We start from the raw sequence: 20731 nt of genomic DNA on the forward strand, positions 1-20731 counted from the left end.
AATTAACTCCAATTTGTGTTTGTTTTGGAAATATGAATCAATCAATGATGCTTTAGCATAAAAGGTGTATTTAATGATTACCGAAATAAAAAATGGCTGACAGCAAATTACATTGGATTAAAGTTAAAGAAATGTCAGTAGATTGTATGTTTTAACTATGGTATATGCGTTTGAATGTTCTTATTTTCATCATCTTTGTCGAAATTACCTTGTAATTTTTTTATAAAAATTTCTTAATAATACCAAGGCTAGCTGCAATCATACTTCACCTAAATTGTTGTAAGTTGTTTTGGGGAAAGAAACACAGCATTTTCCTGACAATCAAGTATGACATTTCAAAACAACTGTTCTCATACATTTTCAGAACCTGGCCTCAGAGCTACAGCAAGTACGACTTGAGAAGCAAGAACTGAAGTCTCAATACATGGCATTGCAGCATGCGAGGGACCAGGACCTGCACCAGTACCAACAACAGCTTGAAGCCATGGGTGAGGAGCTACGGCTGAGCAGGGAGATGGAGGTGGAGTCAACAATCACTGTGGAGGCCAACCAAGCCCTGCAGCTGGAACTGGAGAAGGAGAAAGGAAGACTTGCAGGTATGATAGCTCTGATTTGAATTTTGTTTTTGTGTTTAAGGAAATTATGCGAATTGTTGTAATGTGTCACTTGTTGGAGACTGTTAACATGTAATTTTGCAAGGCTTTTTCTCAACTTTTTGAGAATATGACCTATAACTGTAATTGGGAATTTTAGCGTCAATTTGCATTAAATTGCAGTATTATTGCTTGATATATATCTTTTGAATAATAACTGATAAAACTTACAGAAAACAAAAAAAAATCTTTAGATATGACTTGAATGGATATTACAAATTAAAACTCTTGATTAATTTCTATGCTTCAAAGCTCCAATTATTTGAAAATCAAATATTAAATTGGGAATTTCAGGACAAGTTTTGGAAAAAAAAATCCATTTTGAATAATAGTGAATAAGGGCTATATAAACAGGAAGAAAATCATTGTTTTGTTTATTATTTTATTATATATTTTATATTGGTGTGATAACATTAATTAATCTGAAAATTAGATATATTTTTTTAAAGCTTTTTTATGAATAAATTAAGCTACATGTAAACATGTTTGTTAAATATTAAACATTTATGTATAATTCTTATATTATTGTGGACTTGCTGCACTATTCTAATTACAGAGGTGTAGTTACCTTAGCTAATAAAGCTTGCCAAACTTTATCAACATCAGGGTGCAATAGTCCGGGGGGTATTAAATGGTGGCTTTATGGCTACTTGAAGGAATGACTGGCCCCTCCATTGGTTCTCTGACTGAGTTTATCAATCCCTTATAAATACTTCAAAGCATTAAATAGTATATATGGTATATGCCCAGGCCTGATGCAGAGTAACGCTACATTGAAGCACCACGTCTCCCAGCTAGAGGAGGCCCTGGCATCCCGTGAGAGCACGCTGGTGGAGATGCAGACAGCATGGGGTGAGCAGGCCAGGACTCATGAGAGATCCGTGCATGAGAATCTCCGCCGAGTACAGGTCCTAGAGGAGAGCCTGAAGATGGAGAAGGATGGTCAGCGGGACTTGAGGAAACAGGTGAGGACAGAATGGTTCCACATGTGGTGTAGTATCCAAACATAGTTGAATATTTGTGCTGATACTGGGCAGAGCCCACAACATAGTTTAATATTTGTGCTGATACTGGGCAGAGCCCACAACATAGTTTAATATTTGTGCTGATACTGGGCAGAGCCCACAACATAGTTGAATATTTGTGCTGATACTGGGCAGAGCCCACAACATAGTTTAATATTTGTGCTGATACTGGGCAGAGCCCACAACATAGTTTAATATTTGTGCTGATACTGGGCAGAGCCCACAACATAGTTGAATATTTGTGCTGATACTGGGCAGAGCCCACAACATAGTTGAATATTTGTGCTGATACTGGGCTGAGCCCACAACATAGTTTAATATTTGTGCTGATACTGGGCAGAGCCCACAACATAGTTGAATATTTGTGCTGATACTGGGCAGAGCCCACAACATAGTTGAATATTTGTGCTGATACTGGGCAGAGCCCACAACATAGTTGAATATTTGTGCTGATACTGGGCAGAGCCCACAACATAGTTGAATATTTGTGCTGATACTGGGCAGAGCCCACAACATAGTTTAATATTTGTGCTGATACTGGGCAGAGCCCACAACATAGTTGAATATTTGTGCTGATACTGGGCAGAGCCCACAACATAGTTGAATATTTGTGCTGATACTGGGCTGAGCCCACAACATAGTTTAATATTTGTGCTGATACTGGGCAGAGCCCACAACATAGTTGAATATTTGTGCTGATACTGGGCAGAGCCCACAACATAGTTTAATATTTGTGCTGATACTGGGCAGAGCCCACAACATAGTTGAATATTTGTGCTGATACTGGGCAGAGCCCACAACATAGTTGAATATTTGTGCTGATACTGGGCAGAGCCCACAACATAGTTTAATATTTGTGCTGATACTGGGCAGAGCCCACAACATAGTTGAATATTTGTGCTGATACTGAGCAGAGCCCACAACATAGTTGAATATTTGTGCTGATACTGGGCTGAGCCCACAACATAGTTTAATATTTGTGCTGATACTGGGCAGAGCCCACAACATAGTTGAATATTTGTGCTGATACTGGGCAGAGCCCACAACATAGTTTAATATTTGTGCTGATACTGGGCAGAGCCCACAACATAGTTGAATATTTGTGCTGATACTGGGCAGAGCCCACAACATAGTTGAATATTTGTGCTGATACTGGGCAGAGCCCACAACATAGTTGAATATTTGTGCTGATACTGGGCAGAGCCCACAACATAGTTTAATATTTGTGCTGATACTGGGCAGAGCCCACAACATAGTTTAATATTTGTGCTGATACTGGACAGAGCCCACAACATAGTTTAATATTTGTGCTGATACTGGGCAGAGCCCACAACATAGTTTAATATTTGTGCTGATACTGGGCAGAGCCCACAACATAGTTTAATATTTGTGCTGATACTGGGCAGAGCCCACAACATAGTTTAATATTTGTGCTGATACTGGGCAGAGCCCACTTGTTGAAGAATTAGAGCAATTTAAAGTATCTTTTGTTTAAATTAGGAAACACATTTAATTTTCTTGACTTGCATGAACACAAAGGCTAAAAGCTTTAGTACTTGAATATGCTTTGTGCTAATTTTGATAAATAAATGCGGGCATGACAAATATGCAAACTATATTATGAACGATGGTAAGCCCTTAACCACAGCTTTAATTTTGTAGCAAATGGACTCTGATGATGCATAAATGGTTTGGGTTAGATCTTTTTATACAACAAGTAGTAACAAGATAAAAGAGTAAGCCATGTGCTGGTAAATTGTAAATAAGGATTGTTAAAATAATATCTTATGTGAGCTTGTAATATTTGTATGGCATCACAGAGTTTGAGTCATTTAGAATTGTACATGTTCAACCCTGCATATGTCCTTGCATACGCTCCAAAGCTTGTGTTTTGAACTGTCCACTATAGAATGTATTATCCCTTGAAGCTTGTGTTTTTAACTGTCCACTATACAATGTATTGTCCCATGAAGCTTGTGTTTTGAACTGTCCACTATAGAATGTTTTGTCCTATGAAGCTTGTGTTTTGAACTGTCAACAATAGAGTGTATTGTCCGATGAAACTTGTGTTTTGAACTGTCCACTATAGAATGTATTGTCCCATGAAGCTTGTGTTTTGAACTGTCCACTATAGAATGTATTGTCCCATGAAGCTTGTGTTTTGAACTGTCCGTTATAGAATGTATTGTCCCATAAAGCTTGTGTTTCAGGGCTTCCGCTGTCGTTCGCCAAATTCGCCGTTGGCGAAAATTTCGCAAATTCGGCGAATAAAATTATGGGTTGGCGAAAATGCTCAGCGAAACGTTTTTAAAATTCGGCGAATATAATTCTCGGTCGGTGAAAATGCTCTGCGAAACGTTTTTTGCCTGTCAAGTACCATCCCAGATAGCAAACTCTTTAAACCGTCGACTGTGCATCAATACATCATCTTGTTATTAACCAGAAAATTTGATACGCAGTCTGCAGCAACACCGATCAGAACCGGTCATCAAACAAAGGAAACTTGCTGGTGCATTGTGTACTGGCAGTGACGTCACATCTATGTGTAGAACGCTTGCTGGTGTGAAAACAAAAGGTGTTATCGAACATCTTATCGGCTAAGATTAACAATGAACACTGAATCAATTTTAGTAAAAGCCGTTAGCGAATTATCAACTTAGTCACACAATGAACGGAAGTAAAGAAGTTAATAATTGATTTTAATTTCCAGAAGTTCGTAATGTTTGTAATGATTAAAGGCTAAATGCGATACAATTGTGAATGACGATAGATGAAGGGATATAAAACCCTTGACATTTACGGCGAAGGTGTCGGAAATTGTTACTGCCATTATGGCGACCATAGGCAATAAGTGTCCCTTGGACTCTGACGAATCTAATGACTCGGTCTATAAAAAAATCAAATCTGATAATAGATTATTTAAAGATGTTTGGCTTTCGGAATTCATGAGGTTAGATTATAATGCAAAATCAAAAACGATGTATTGCAAAATATGCATACAGTTTAAAAAATCAAATTCATTCACACCTGGGTGTAGTATGTTGAAAAAAGACAACATTTCAAAACACCACGGAGTGTATATTGTAATCTACAGTCCTGTGAAAACACGAAAAATCAAAAGGTAATAAAAAAGAATGACAATCATTAATATAAAAATGTATATACATGAATATTTTTTATATTATTAATAATATATTAAAAATAACAATAATAATTTATGTTCATAATAAATATATATTGACACTTTTCAAAATGAGCTTTTTGTTTTGAAATTTAGCATATTTGATTTTGTTTATTTCAGATCACAAAGAGGCCTCACAAGTGTCTAGTCTGAAAACATCCATGACATATGCGCAGGCTGCAGCAATATCCAAAAGTGAAGCGGCTGTAGTGTTGGCTATGACTAATGTGTACTTTGCTGCACAACTGTGTTTTTTTTGTTATGCACACATGATGATTATAGTAATAAACATATTAAAGCTTCTTTGTTTAGTTTCTCCTTTTACACTTCTGTAGCCTATACTTACAACAGGCGATTCCGAATGCTTTGCTAATACTTTGGCTACAGTTTCTGAAATTTGGCTACAAAAAAATCCATTTGGCTAAAATGTTGGCTACAGAAATTTTTGGGCCAGGGGGAGCCCTGTGTTTTAAACTGTCCACTTTAGAGTGTATTGTCCGATGAAGCTTGTGTTTTGAACTGTCCACTATAGAATGTATTGTCCCATAAAGCTTGTGTTTTGAACTGTCCACTGTAGAATGTATTGTCCCGTGAAGCTCGTGTTTTGAACTGTTCACTTTAGAATGTAGTTCCATGAAGCTTGTGTTTTGAACTGTCCACAATAGAATGTATTGTTTTATGAAGCTTGTGTTTTGAACTGTCCACAATAGAATGTATTGTTCCATGAAGCTTGTGTTTTGAACTATCCACTATAGAATGTATTGTCCCATGAAGCTTGTGTTTTGAACTTTCCTCTTTAGAATGTATAGTCCCACGGACTTGATGAAGCTCAGTGTTTTGAACTGTCCACTATAGAATGGTTTGTCCCATAAAGCTTGCTGTTTTGAACTATTCACTATAAAATGTATTGTCCCATAAAGCTTGTGTTTTAAACTGTCCACTATAAAATGTATTGTCCCATAAAGCTTGTGTTTTAAACTGTCCACTATAAAATGTATTGTCCCATAAAGCTTGTGTTTTAAACTGTCCACTATAGAATGTATTGTCTCATGAAGCTTGTGTTTTGAACTCTTTTTAACCACAGGGTGGATCTGGCTTAAACTTTAACAGTTTAATGACCATGATTTGTAGATCACTAGATGATAGTTGAAACAAGAATTGTGGCAGCAACCAGATTTTGCAGATTTATGGTCCTTTGTCTGTTTTTTCCAATATCAAATATTAATTTGAGCTTTCATCTTTTCTAACTACACATTTGATCACACAAAATCTTTCACAGATAAATAATATTAATGTGTAGAATATACAGATGATTTGTCTGTTTTCAATCATGTTGTGTGTGTGCAAAATTTGACTGTTACATAATCTTGTTGTAATCTTATGTTATTGTACGCTTATGTTAATGGCTGGGTTTATGATAAATGGAAGTTTCAAAAAAGAAAGACTGTTAAGTATAGGCTTGTAAAGTTTGGTCAGTTTCAGTTTCCATATTACTAAGCATAACTAAATGTATTCTGCCAAATGTCTGTTCTACTGATTTTATGTAATATTTTTTATAATAGTAGAAAAACATTATGGACAAAATTGTTGTTTTGTTACAGATTGGTATAAAAATAACAGAAAACAAAAAGTTGAAGAGGCAGAATGATGGGCTTAAGCAGGATGTAGAGACGCTTCGACAAGACTTGGCCCAGCGTGTACAGGAAGTGGGCATTCTGCAGGGTGAGCTGGAAACCAGCAAGCAAAATGTTCTTAGTCATCAGTCAGAAATGGCCGCTATTGAGGCTGAGAGCAAGTCGATTCAGAGAGAATTAGAGAGGGTACAACAACAACTGAGGGATAGTGTGAGCCGGGAACCAGTCATCTTGGAGCAGATCAAGGTCAGTGTCACTTGGTCAAATTATAATTGCATTTATTTAAAGTTACTTTATTTATGTAAAGAAACCTTGATTGCATCTAACCTAAGTAATATTGAGACACTTGAGAGTCTATTTACAGAGTAGATTCAATACATTTTGGAATGTTGTCTAAAGATAAGATCTTGCCTGTAAAGAACACTCCCTGATAAAGGATTTAACTCAAGACCTCCTGATCATCAGGCGGGCACCTTATTCACTATGTCACTGCAACTCGTCTTACAGATCGATAGTTGAAATGTGTTGCAAATAATCAAATCAGGTCAAATGACTCAGAACAATCTACATTCTTAACAGAGGCAGAATTTTTTTTTGCTGTATTTTGCTCACTCCTTATACAGTCGTAGTTGTTTACTTGGCAATAAACAATAAGCAAAGCTTGAACTCTCAACTGACAGGGCCTTGAGTGGAAACTGGAGCTTAAGAGCAGAGAGTTGACCGCAGTACAGGAGCAGCTGGCAGTGTCAGAGGAACGACAGCTGGCTGAGATGGGCGCAGTCAGACACCTTCTGCAGGTAGGTACAGATGAACGGCAGCTGGCTGAGATGGGCGCAGTCAGACACCTTCTGCAGGTAGGTACAGATGAACGACAGCTGGCTGAGATGGGCGCAGTCAGACACCTTCTGCAGGTAGGTACAGATGAAGACGTATCCATAGGAAGAGTGATTTCTTTCTTTTTTCTATAGTGAGAAAACAATTGAATAAAAAAAAGACTAAAAAGTACTAAATAAATAGAGAATACTACATTTGCAATGTTTGGGTGGGTTTTAATGCACAAGTTGATTAAGTGATAATGTCTTCAACAATTTCATACAATAAACTATTTATTTATTCCCTACTGCATATCAGGGCATTGAGACAATGTGCAGAAGGCATGGTCAATCACTCCGTCTCAGGTCAATTTTGTCAACACAAGGTCAAAGGTTTTAGCCTCCATTTTGTGTCAAACACGTCAGAAACTTAACTACAATTTTTAGGTCATTAATATGATGTGTATAAGAAATAAGGCTTGTTTAAAGTCAAGGTCATACTTCAAGGTCAAAGGAATCTTGATGGGGGGGGGTATATCTTTCTCTTTGACTGCAATGTACCATTTTTGTACCATTTATTATATACATGCATTTTGATAAAATCAAATAAAACAATGTTTTATTTGGAATAAGTACATTAGCACAAAAAAAGCAAATCATATGCTGTGAAAAGATGCAATACATGCTACAACATACAGAGAGTGTATCTTGCATGTCTAAAGAATGAAATATTTTTGCAAATTTTCTTTAAATTTTTCAAATATATAAAATACATTATAACAAATGGACACATAGTATCCAAGAATGCAGAAATGCAATATCACACTGTAACATATGAAATTATGGAATTTCATTTTAGTAGTTCTTATTTTATATTGAAAATATACCATTTTTTCAATTGAAACTTACCTTGTACTGTCAGGAGAAGACTGGAGAAATTGAGAATTTGAAGATGGAGTCGTCTGCCTTGAAACACGACAAACAGTCACAGCAGGCCAAACTGTCAGAGCTGAGGAGTGCGCTCAAGTCTTCCATTCATTATCACAAGGTGATACCAAACTTGCATGTGCATTTAGGCATGTTGTATGGAATGTGTGTTATTGTTAAATTTGGGTTTGTTTAAACTTCTAACAAGGTGAATGAATTAAAAAGAAGCCACATGGGGAATACATGTATGCATGTTATTTAAGTTTTGTCTGTCCATCAGTCTGTCTGAAAATTCTGTATCTTGCTATCTTTCAGAAAGGACCGAGATTGATGAAACTTTGTATATAGATATGGTGTTATTTGGGAAATAGTCATGTAATTTAAGTTTGGTTAGTTTCTCCATCCATTGTTTATCTGCCTGAACAATCTGGATCCTGCTATAAATCAGAAAGAACATAGATAGATGAAACTTGCTAAATAGATAGAGGGTCATATGGTAAAATAATGCATGTTTTTTTAGCTCAGCTGTTTTCGGAGAAAACCCGAGGTATTGTCATAGCCAGCTCATCATCCGCCATCCGACGTCTGCCGTCCGCGTTGTGCTAAAAACTTAATATTGGCTCTAAAATCAAAGTGCTTCCACCTACAACTTAAAAACTTCATATGTAGCTGCACCTTGATGAGTTCTACACGCCACACCATTTTTGGGTCACTAGGTCAAAGGTCAAGGTCACTGTGACCTCTAATATAAAACTTCTGACAAGCTTTCATTTATTCAATGAAATGCAGTGCTCTTGTTCAGTTTTGTGAGTTTCACCGTCCATCATTTGTCTGCTTGAAAAATTAAAATCCTGTTATAACTTAAAACATACTTGTGCTGGGTTGATGAAAGGGCAATATGGAAAATAAGCACATTATTTCTATTTCTGAGGCAAAAGTTGTGGTTTGTAAGGTTACATAAATCAGTGAAGACTAAAAGCTGCATCCTGCAGCAACTTAAATACATTAACTAGTAGTACCTAAGCTAAGTTGATGAATCACACTATGTTGACAGAGGGCCATATTTTCAACATGCATTCTTTGTCAGACCAAACGTTTATTAACTATTTGCCATTATTTGCCTCTATTAAAAAGTACTCAAGCTAGGTTGATGAATCTCACTATGTGAATAGGGCACCCAATGTGGCAATATGCATCTTATTAGCTCGACTGTTTTTGGAGAAAACCCGAGGTATTGTCATAGCCAGCTTGTCCTCTGTCCGCGTTGTGCTAAAACCTTAACATTGGCTCTAAAATCAAAGTGCTTCCAACTATAACTTAGAAACTTCATATGTAGCTGCACCTTGATGAGTTCTACATGCCACACCCATTTTTGGGTCACTAGGTCAAAGGTCACTGTGACCTCTAAAAAAATATAATCTTCTGACAAGCTTTCATCTATTCAAAACTGCACCTGCAGCCGAGCGTTGGCACTCGCTATGCTGATGCTCTTAATTTAGTTTTTATTTCAGACCGAATTCATGCTTGCTGTGTTTACAGAAATAATTTAAAAAATAAAATCTGTATCTCTAACTAAAAAGTACTTAAATTTATGAAATTATGGAGATCCTGTTCTATATCCTACAAGTGCTGGATTATGCTGCATGCAGATATTTGACTTAAACAAATATTTCTTTTATTTTTGATCAGATAATAGTTTTTATATATTATAATAATAGGGTATGTAAAACATATTATTATTACATGATTGTCGTTTTCCAGTGGGATTTAATTACATGAGTTTTAAGATAATGTTTTCCACATGCTATCTAATCAAGTGGAATGAATTGTCACACAATTTCAGCAACTTCTCAATCTTGTTATATTCCATTTATTTTATGCCAGCTGACCATAAAACAAAATCAAAACAGTTATTTAAGCTTACAAATATGCGGGTGAAAACATCATGTTTCAATTGTGCATGTCTAAAAATAAATGTGTTTTTCCAATGTAGCTTTGAACATTACAGGTATTTATGATACATACCACACAAAAATGGTCCACTTTTCAAGCTGTTGAATACCTGAACGGATTTCACAATCAGAATTCTGTATTCATAGCTATTAGCGTGTGTTTTGTAGTGAAAATGTTCCATTATATAAGAACATGTATAGATATATAATAAAATGAATTATGTAATATACATGTAGAAGTAAAATTAGTAATAAGACAAATCACTGTTTTGTAATTTCAGTTAACCAAGAAGTTTGTTCATCTGACAGGCCATGTGGGCGAAGGTGACTCTCCGGGTGTTGAGTTACCTCCCCTGCCCTTTGACCTGGAGGATATGGATCGTCTGCTACAGGAAACCACTGTACGCGCCCTGGAGAGCAAGTAAGAACATATCTACAACGGCTCCATTGAGTTGAGTGTAAAACTATTTCATGTGCTGGGATATTGTAGTGGAATTCCAAGTGCTGTGGAATATTCTTGTTCACTGCACCAAAGTGCTAAACAAAAAGTTCTTATAAGGATCTTCTTAAAGGTGAAGAGTTTTGGTGAACCTGCTAAGGGGGTACTAGGGTATTTTGATCCCCTCTGTTTCCAAAGAACACCCCTCATTATAGACATTAGATTGAAGAAGATTAAGCAACTAGGGTTAAAGCAATATTTTTATGCTTTAAACAGTAGTGTGTTTTTAGAACGGTCATGTTAAATATTTATATAATAAACTCTCAATCTATCTTCTAAAAGATGTACTGCTTAACAACAAATCCAGACCAATATTTGCTTTGTTTAATTTTTTTACATTTTAGTCTTGCTTCAAACCTGTATGTACATCATTTATGTGCTTCCCCTTGTCTAGGGAATCTTTCTTCTTAGTTAAAAAAGGCTAAATTGACAACTGCTGTTATCTGAAATGATATTGAACATGTATTTAAGTCGCGTTCTAAGAAAACTGGGCATAATGCATGTGCGTTAAGTGTCGTCCCAGATTAGCCTGTGCAGTCCGCACAGGCTAACCAGGGACGACACTTTTCGCCTATATTGGATTTTTGTAAAGAAGAGACTTCATTTAAACGAAAAATGTCATACAAGCGGAAAGTGTCGTCCCTGATTAGCCTGTGCGGACTGCACAGACTAATCTGGGACGACACTTTACGCACATGCATAATACCCAGTTTTATCAGAACGAGGCTCATTTGTAAAAGCTATTACTAGGATTTAAAGAGTCCTGTATTTAATTGGTTTGTCAATAATTCATTTACATGTCTGAAATGATATGTACATATTTATTCAACTAATTTATTACAGGACCAAGCTGCAGACAAAAGCTTGTTCAAATCAATAATCATGTTTATATTTTGTGGCATTTTCATGCCGGCCCGGTTTCCTGCATGATAACAACAATTTAATGTATCCCTTCTTTGGATTTCAGGCCCCTTGACAACCTTCAGAACTGCCTGTTGAATCTACGCTCAGAGATCTCTGGCTTACAGAGTCAGATGGAAGTACACAGCACCACCATACAGTCCTCCAACCACTCCTGGAGGTACGTCTCACTTCAGCTTGGTGTACTATATATTTTGGACGTGTTCTGTGAAAATGGGGTTAAATGAATGTGCGTAAAGTTTTGTCCCAGATTAGCTTGTGCAGTCTGCACAGGCTTATCAGGGACGACACTTTCTGCTTTTATGGTATTTTTATGTCCCCCACTATATTAGTGGGGGACATATTGTTTTTGCCCTGTCTGTTGGTCTGTTGGTCTGTCTGTTGGTCTGTTTGCGCCAACTTTAACATTTTGCAATAACTTTTGCTATATTGAAGATAGCAACTTCATATTTGGCATGCATGTGTATCTTATAGAGCTGCACATTTTGAGTGTTGAAAGGTCAAGGTCATCCTTCAAGGTCAGAGGTCAAATATATGTGGCCCAAATCGCTTATTTTATGAATACTTTTGCAATATTGAAGATAGCAACTTGATATTTGGCATGCATGTGTATCTTATGGAGCTGCACATTTTGAGTGTTGAAAGGTCAAGGTCATCCTTCAAGGTCATAGGTCAAATATATGTGGCCCAAATCGCTTATTTTATGAATACTTTTGCAATATTGAAGATAGCAACTTGATATTTGGCATGCATGTGTATCTCATGGAGCTGCACATTTTGAGTGGTGAAAGGTCAAGGTCATCCTTCACAAGGTCAAGGTCATCCTTCACAAGGTCAAGGTCATATATAGGGGGACATTGTGTTTCACAAACACATCTTGTTGGTTTACAAAAATTGTCTTCTTTGCAAAAATCTAGTTTAGGCGGAAAGTGTCGTCCCTGATAAGCCTGTGCGTACAGCACAGGCTAATCTGAGATGACACTACGCAGATGCATTTAACACCCTTTTCACAAAATGAGGCTCATTTATGGGGGTTGCATTGACAAATTTGTTTGATAAAGCACATGTTTGTTCAATGTACCAGTGAACTGTAAACATCCCAGGTAGTCCTGGAATGACCATGAAGTGTTTATGGTAATAAAATGCTTTGCAATTTAGCAGTTTTCATACCTTTTTTTAACCATTTTAGCCATGCTAGCAGAGTTTTGATTGATAACATACTTAATACATGTTAGAATAAATTCAAAAAGAAATTTTCTTGAACACGCAATAAAACCATGTTGCACATAGTCCTATTATACTTTAATGTTTAAACATGTTAAATACATGTTTATTTTGTAGGTTATTTAAGACAGTAGTGTAGAGTATTCACTAATCCAAATTTATAATTCAAGTAATGTATTCCAAAAATATGATTTGTTTTCATTGCACATGTGTTGGAGTATCCCATGTTTCTGTGTTTGTTACAGTTCCATAGAGCAGCAGGTTCAGGAGCTGTGTACAGTGGTGCAAACTCTGACCCAGACCAGTGCTGCCACGGCAACAACAGACTCACTGGCTGCTGCAGCTGTGGACATGGCCAACGGCATCATAAACATATAAGCCTTATTCTGAGTAAATTGGGCTTAATGCATGTGCGGAAACTGTCCTCCCAGATTAGCCTGTGCAGGTTGCAGTTTCCACCTGAACTGTTTTTTATGCCCCCGAAGGAGGGCATATAGTAATCGGACCGTCCGTCTGTCTTTCCGTCACACTTTGCGTTTAGGTTTTTGCGTTTAGGTTTCGAAAAAGGCTCATAACTTCTATGTCCCTTCAGATAGCAACTTGATATTTGGCATGCATGTGTATCTCATGGAGCTGCACATTTTGAGTGGTCAAGGTCATCCTTTAAGGTCAAAGGTAAAAAAAACAAATCCAAGGGAAGTAATAAGCTTCAAATGGAGATAATTATCTGTACCTGCCAAATGATAAAAAACAATTAATAAATAAAAGCGGCGCAGTAGGGGGCATCGTGTTTCTGACAAACACATCTCTTGTTTTATTACAAAAGACTTCCTTTCAAAGAAAAATTCCATAAAAACATATGGTGTTGTCCCTGAACAGCCTGTGCAGACTGCACAGGCTAATCTGGGACAAAACTAAACACACATACTATAAGCCCAGTTTTTCGAGGCGTGGCTCATAGAGATGCCATATCGTCTATTGTTCATACTTCTGTTACATACAAATGTACATGAAGGGTGCTTGGGGAGTTATTGACCATGCATTTTTCTTTATAATGCTATGCTGATTGTGTCTTTCTACTAATATGTTGCTCTCAGAATGTCAAATTGTTGATAAAATATAAAGAAATAAGAATATTACCTTATTGGAAAGTAATCCTTTAACCCGTTGTTTTGTTGGTCAATGACATGTTCGGATATGTATCTTCGTAATAGTGCATGCCACTTAAACTAATGACACCACCTCAAGGGCTACTGATATTTGTTGTGTTAGGTTTTGTTGTAATGTATGTAAGGGATTTCTTTGAAGGAAAATTTAAATCACCATATAAGTGTGTGCGTGTGTGTAATGTTAATCAATTTGTAAATTTTCAAAGCCCATTAACACCACAAATCAACATATATTTCGTACCATATTTTGCAAAGTAAACAAATAAAAAATCAATGTTCCTTATAGCGATAGTCAAAATTTCAATGCTAGATGTGGTCTGGTAACATAGATTTAGCGCAATACAAAATGCTTGTTTTTGTCACAATATTTTCCATGTAAATTTTCGTCTACGATATCCAAAATTTACAAGCAAATGCAAGATTGGCTTTGGAAGCACGACAAAGTTTTCATAAATACGTCATTGTTCCGACACTGCCCTAAGCCAGTTGCTTGTGTGCCCGAAAATGTTCAGATATCGTGGCGGGACTTAACATGGAATATATTGTCACTCAAAAAATAAAAACGAGCATTTTTTATCTGTTTAATTCTTTGTTAACATACCACATCTTGCATTGAAATTTTGGCTATTGCTATAAGAACACTGATTATTTTAGGTAAACTTTATTTTACAGACTATTTTGTAAAATATTTGTTGAGTTTGATTATTAATGTTACTTTAAGCTGCTTTTTGTTGTGTTAATGATTTTATATAAACTTATTTATTTCATGTTATTTATTTACTATTTCTTTAAGATCTTTTTAATTGTTATGTGATTCATTTGCCATATTAGAAACTGGTCATATATTATTCTGTTTAGTGTTAGTAATCATGGTATTCATTATTATGTGTTTCAAGGGTTCTGCGTAAATCTGTTGTATCTGCTTCTAATTGTTTATGTGACACAAGCAGTGTCTTGCTAGGTATCCGGAGAAGCGCCCCCTTATTTTAAAGGTGGCGGAGAGGTGCCCCCCCCATCAAATCGGTAGGGGCGGAGAACTGCCCCCCTGTCAGAATTTAGTAGGCGGATATCTGCCCCCCCCCCCCCATCAAATCTGTAGAGGCGGAGAACTGCCCCCCGATGTCATATTAGTTATTAGTTACGTAGTGAAAACAATACTTACGGGTAATTTTACGTTATCGCCGTACACATTTTATCCGGTAATAATTGAATTTCAGTACAAGTATATTACCATTTATCGAACTGAATAACACAAATTGTCTTGAGGCATGTGATAATACTGTTTAAGGCCCTTAGTGCGCATCTGCACCACTCACTATACATGAATGCCATGTAAAAGTCGTGTTTTAATAAGAGCGCGAAACATAGTCGAAATCCACACAGGAAACGCGTGCGTGTTAATACTGGCCAAGTGTCGCAACTAAATATAGACGTGCAACTCAGTACTTATGGAGGAAAAGTTACATCGGAATTAATTTTCATTATAAAGATAGTATTGACCCATGGAAAAAAAACGTAAATTTACGTATAAAAAGGGAAATTAATAGGCAAAGCAAAGGCATTAATTTAGCTGACTTGAAGAAAAAAGTAGAGTGAAGTCGAATTTATAATCAATTTATTTATGTTGTTTAGTTAATTCATGTGTCATACAAAATGACATACATAAATACACACATTACGGCAACAGTTTGCATTTTGAGCAGATCATGTCGACATGCCAAACAAACAAAATCGGTAACAGTTGCTTTAATTAGCAGCTAATTAGGCAGGCAGAGAACTTGTTACCGTTAACGATAAGCACAGCGATCTTTTAATTGGTAGACCGGACCGACCTTTATTGTTAAGAACTTGTTAGCTTTGAATAAAGCCGCATACGGGTTTATTATATTGAACCGTCCAAATCCGTAATTGGCGAAAACAAACAAATAAATTATTGTTTTCAGCTTGCATAAGGATGGATTAAATTGCATGCTAATTGTTTGTTTTACTTACGGGGAAAATATCAAATAATTCAGCCGAGAAAACTTTTTATTAGCAAAAAGTGATTTGTTTTTCTTTGTTCACATAGACGAAAATCACGTGATTATCAAGATGGCGACGTCCATGCCGAGGCAGGTTTTTTTTGCCGTTTTATAACTTTTATTACTTGTACAACTTTATATTACTTTTGAAATTTCACTCAATTTCCAGACATAATAGCAAGAAAGTTACTGGCGTTATTGTCATTATAATACTCGTTTTATATATCGCCGCGAAATTTCTTTAATTAGGGGGCACTTCTCCGGGTCATCAATTCTGACAGGGGGGCAGTTCTCCGCCCCTTATTATTAATCGGCAGGGGGGCAGTTCTCCGCCCTATAAAAAACAGTGAGGGGGCAGTTCTCCCCCCAGTGAAAAATCTTTGGGGGGCAGTTCTCCGGGGGGGCACTTCTCCTAGGGTCACATCAATATGTGGCCAGCATAGCTCCAGTTCTTGAGTATTCTGAACCTTTGCTGATCGAACATGGAATAAGACCCATTTTGTGTTCCAGGTAAAGCAATAGCTTCCAACTCAACCCTTGATATGTTAAAGCTGATCTCAATTTTATTCATGATAAGATGATAACGCCAGGTCTGCATTTAAGAATCTGCTATGTCTCATAAAGAAAGGAGCCTTATTGTATGAGATTGGTATTTCTGCGCATAGTCTTATATATCAGTACTTCAAAATTGTTTGCTTTTTTATTTAGGCATTTTATTTAAATTTGGGGAGATTATTTTAGTATGTATTTCAAGTTGTATTTTAATTGCATTTTAAATGGAAAATAATCAATGTAAATAAATGCAGCTTCAAGTTTTTGGAAGTTGATTTGTCACATACTATGATAAAATATTCTTTATGTTAAAAAGAGCCTATCACCATGTTTTGTATTTGGTTCTAATTCAGATAATAAATATATTGTAATATGTATGAGTAATCGCTGTGCACTAAATATGCTGGTATATTATGAATGTGCGTTTTGTCTGTAAATGAAAACTAGTGTTCTGTTTGAATTTATTTTAATCACCTGTCTCAAGAAAATGGTGTTCAAAAAAGAACCAAGAAATGCTGTCTGCCATTTCTTAACCACTCTAGTCAGTTGACTGTTTTCATGCAATTGATAAATAGGATTGAAAACATGTCTTATATTGAAGACATACCATGTTTGTTTGTTCCCTTTCTGTTAGTCTAAGGCTGATGTGCAAGGATGAAATATAATTTGATAATCCATTTGTACACATTAAAGAAAACAATTTGTTAACACTCCAGAGGCCACATTTATTTCCAAATCTTAATGAACTTTGGTGAGAACATTTTGGTCCCATTGATGTCTCAGCCAAATGTGAAACTTAGTCACTTGGTGTCAAAAACTAGGTTATGTAGTAAAATTAAATACAAAAAGTTAGCACTCTGGAGTCAATTTTCCAAATCTTCATTAAACATAGTGAGAACATTTGCCAAATAATATTTAGGATGTGTTTGAAACTGGTTTATATGGGGTCAAAAGTAAGGATCACGGAGTCAAATTATAAGAAAAAGCATGTGCACATATGTTGTTAATATTTTCACAATCTCAGACCATTACACAAGTGTATGGTTCTGTGTGGGGTTACAATATTATTGCGGTTTGTTTGAAAATGTGGTGTTTATGCAGTTTTCTTTAAAAGTACAATGTGAAACCTTGTTTACACTTTCTGCTAAGACTAGTTCTTTGGGTTCTCAGGTGAGCGCCTTAAAGTCTTTTGTTAAATTTTAAGGTTAAACCAACAATATGAACAGGTCATCAAACAGTTTGCCAAATTAAAAAATTAACTTATAATTTTTATTGGCAAAACAACCCCATTTATTTACATATACCAATTACTGAAAACCATTTAAATTGCATTTATGTTTTTTTATGTTTAGCAATAGATGTTCGCTGCATTAGACAGCATTTAATACATTAAAAGTCATGTTGATATACAGTTTAAAAAATTGTTATATTTGGGATTCAATTAAATTTGTTTTCTTTTCTATTAAAAGAAAGCACAGTACACAAAGGGAAGTATATTGAAATCTTACTTCAACTTTGTGCTCATCTTCATGGTCATGTTTAAGATGTATGAAATTGCTTTAGATTAACTGTTGTAATTTATCTCTTTCTAAAAAGGCACAAGATGTTTTTTACATTTGGAGGGAAAATAAAAAGTGAAACAATAATTGTGTCGTTTTTATAGGTTTCTTTCATCAAAACTAAACATTACAAACTATGGCAATATGGTTTTAAGTTGGGATGGCAATGAATATTCAAAAATCAGCCGAATATGCCCTTTCAAATTCATGTTCGAATATTCGATTTTTTATTTTTTTTATTCAAAGAAATTATTTATAAATTGTGCAGTCACATCTTTTTGTTAATTGCAGACTTCTTTACTGCATCCGTCTTTGTTTGCATAACATCTGCCATCAATTAAGGAGATAATAATTGGCATACTGGAGGGTATTAGAAGAGGGATAGTGTCTTTATTGATTTTATCTGGCAATTTGCACGGGTGTAAATACACCCCGTTAAATCTATTGTCGAAGACACTTGACATGTTATTCACAGTTCGGCGTCTCGCAATTAAGACCACCTGACTTGCGTTACCTTCAAATGACCAATCGATTTAATTGTTATATCCATACATTAAATTCATGATTAACAAGACTATTGCCAAGCAAGCAATAAAAGTCCCCTACTGGCTCCACCATTGTCAGAAATTCCACCATTGTCAGAATATTTTTTTTATTTGTTGCCATAGCAACCAGAATTTTTGACCTAGGAACAAAATGAAAATACGTGCATAATGTCCATATTGCCATCTATCCATGTTCCAAGTTTCATGAAAAAATATTAAGAACTTTTAGAGTTATTGCAGCATCCAGAAAAAAACACCATTTTCAGCAGTATTCCTAGTCTAAATTTTTGACGTAGGAACAAAATGAAATGACGTGCATAATGTCCATATTGCCATCTATCCATATTCCAAGTTTCATGAAAAAATATTTAGAACTTTTAGAGTTATCGCAGGATCCAGAAAAGTGTGACGGACTGACGGATACAAAACCATAAGTCCCCTCCGGTGAAACCGGTAGGGGACTAAAAAATCTAATCAGAATTTAATTGCTAAAATATAACCAATTACATTTGCTATAACGCCGGACAGGCTTAAGCTTGGACATTTTTATATAAGGCTTAAATTCGAATATTCAAATATTTTCAAATATCATTTTTAGTGTTCATTGACATCCCTAGTTTTAATTGATGAATATTAACATTAAGTTCAAACCATATCATATATGGGAAAAGTTTATGGTCTTAGAGCATTATAATAACTGCCGTATTATGAAAACATGATTAAACAACACAATTTGCACTGTTTTATAAAATGATTGTAATACTAACTACACTTGTAATTTAGAGTGCTGAATATGTGTTTTGGAAATTGCAGAAATTATTCTGGACAACTTAAAATGCCATGTAGACATCTTTCACATGGTAATATACTCATACCTCACTAACATTGTTAAAACACACAATTTAAAATTACATGTTACTGTCATGTTAAAGTCACCGTAAATTGATAAAAGACCTTGTCCAAAGTTTGCCCATCTTTTCTCAATTCAAATTACCAGTTACATATCAACTACCGTGTAGGCAAAACCACGTTTTATGTACATGCTTTAAGTGCTGTCCCAGGTTTACATGTCTGCACAAGCAAATCAAAGGCGAAGCTTGAAGAAAATGTTTTGTTTTTAGGAAGTTTCTAGTTTCTGTAAATCAAGTTTATGCTGAAAGTGTTGCCACTAAGCAGACTGCACTTGCACGGTTCCCAGCAGGTTCCCAGCTTTTTATATGAACGAAATTCCCAGATTTTTCCCTGATGGAAAAGAAAAATTCCAGGATCATAATTTCGACCTATTTCTTGTTTTAGACACCCTCAATAAACAGCAGTTGCAGACATAACTAAGCTACATGTATACTACAAAGCCACCAAAGGCATGCAGAGGAATCGATTTGCTGTTTTAATCGTATGGACTTCTAGAAACAAGTCGAGAAAGTGTGACCAAACAAAATTCCCTGATTTTTTCCTGATTTCAGGAACTTTTTCCGAATTCCCTGACTTCCCTGACTGGAAAAAGTGAAAGTATTTTTCCAGGTTTTCCCTGATTTCCAGGTTGGCTGGGATCCCTGTTGAGTAAGATGGGACAACACTTAATTAATGTACATTGGTCCAGCTATTCCCAGAGCGCCGCATATATATCAATCTGACTGGACAGCCTCAGCCAACAGCCTCCAAAATGTAGACGGGTCAATATATGAAAAAAATCCCTCAAACCCCAAAAAAATTGATACAAAAGGTTTCTCAATTGTTTTTGGTACCTTTAGGCATGCTAAATAACATACTAAAAATCTAGTAGAATCTGACATCCGGAAAAAGGTAATTTTCAAGATGGCGTCCAAGATGGCCGCCAAGAGCGTAAAATCGCTATATCTCAATTACTATTCAACCTAGGAAGGTGGTTTTGGTGTCTAACCCTAGGTTTTAGGGGTCAAGGAATTCAAAGAAAGCAATTAAATTACCAGCAGTTAATTATTTATTCACAAATCCAAGATGGCGTCCCAATAGGGCTGCCAATTTACTCAAACGGTTATAAGTAAAAAATATAATGGTAAATGTAAATTTTGTACACT

General features: G+C 35.9%; 1 protein-coding gene across 1 annotated transcript in view; it reads left to right on the forward strand.

Annotated features, from left to right (window-relative positions):
- The window catches only part of LOC127861723 (golgin subfamily A member 3-like), a 37540-nt gene extending 19324 nt beyond the window's left edge, over window positions 1-18216 (forward strand). Inside the window, 8 exon segments of the mRNA XM_052400413.1 lie at window positions 365-596; window positions 1404-1618; window positions 6461-6739; window positions 7174-7290; window positions 8228-8353; window positions 10466-10605; window positions 11651-11764; window positions 13074-18216. Coding sequence (XP_052256373.1) covers window positions 365-596; window positions 1404-1618; window positions 6461-6739; window positions 7174-7290; window positions 8228-8353; window positions 10466-10605; window positions 11651-11764; window positions 13074-13206 — 1356 coding nt within the window. The 3' untranslated portion in view covers window positions 13207-18216.
- The last annotated feature ends 2515 nt before the right edge of the window (window positions 18217-20731 follow it).

The sequence above is a fragment of the Dreissena polymorpha genome, chromosome 1 (genome assembly GCF_020536995.1).
Source record: "Dreissena polymorpha isolate Duluth1 chromosome 1, UMN_Dpol_1.0, whole genome shotgun sequence".
Classification (NCBI taxonomy): domain Eukaryota; kingdom Metazoa; phylum Mollusca; class Bivalvia; order Myida; family Dreissenidae; genus Dreissena; species Dreissena polymorpha.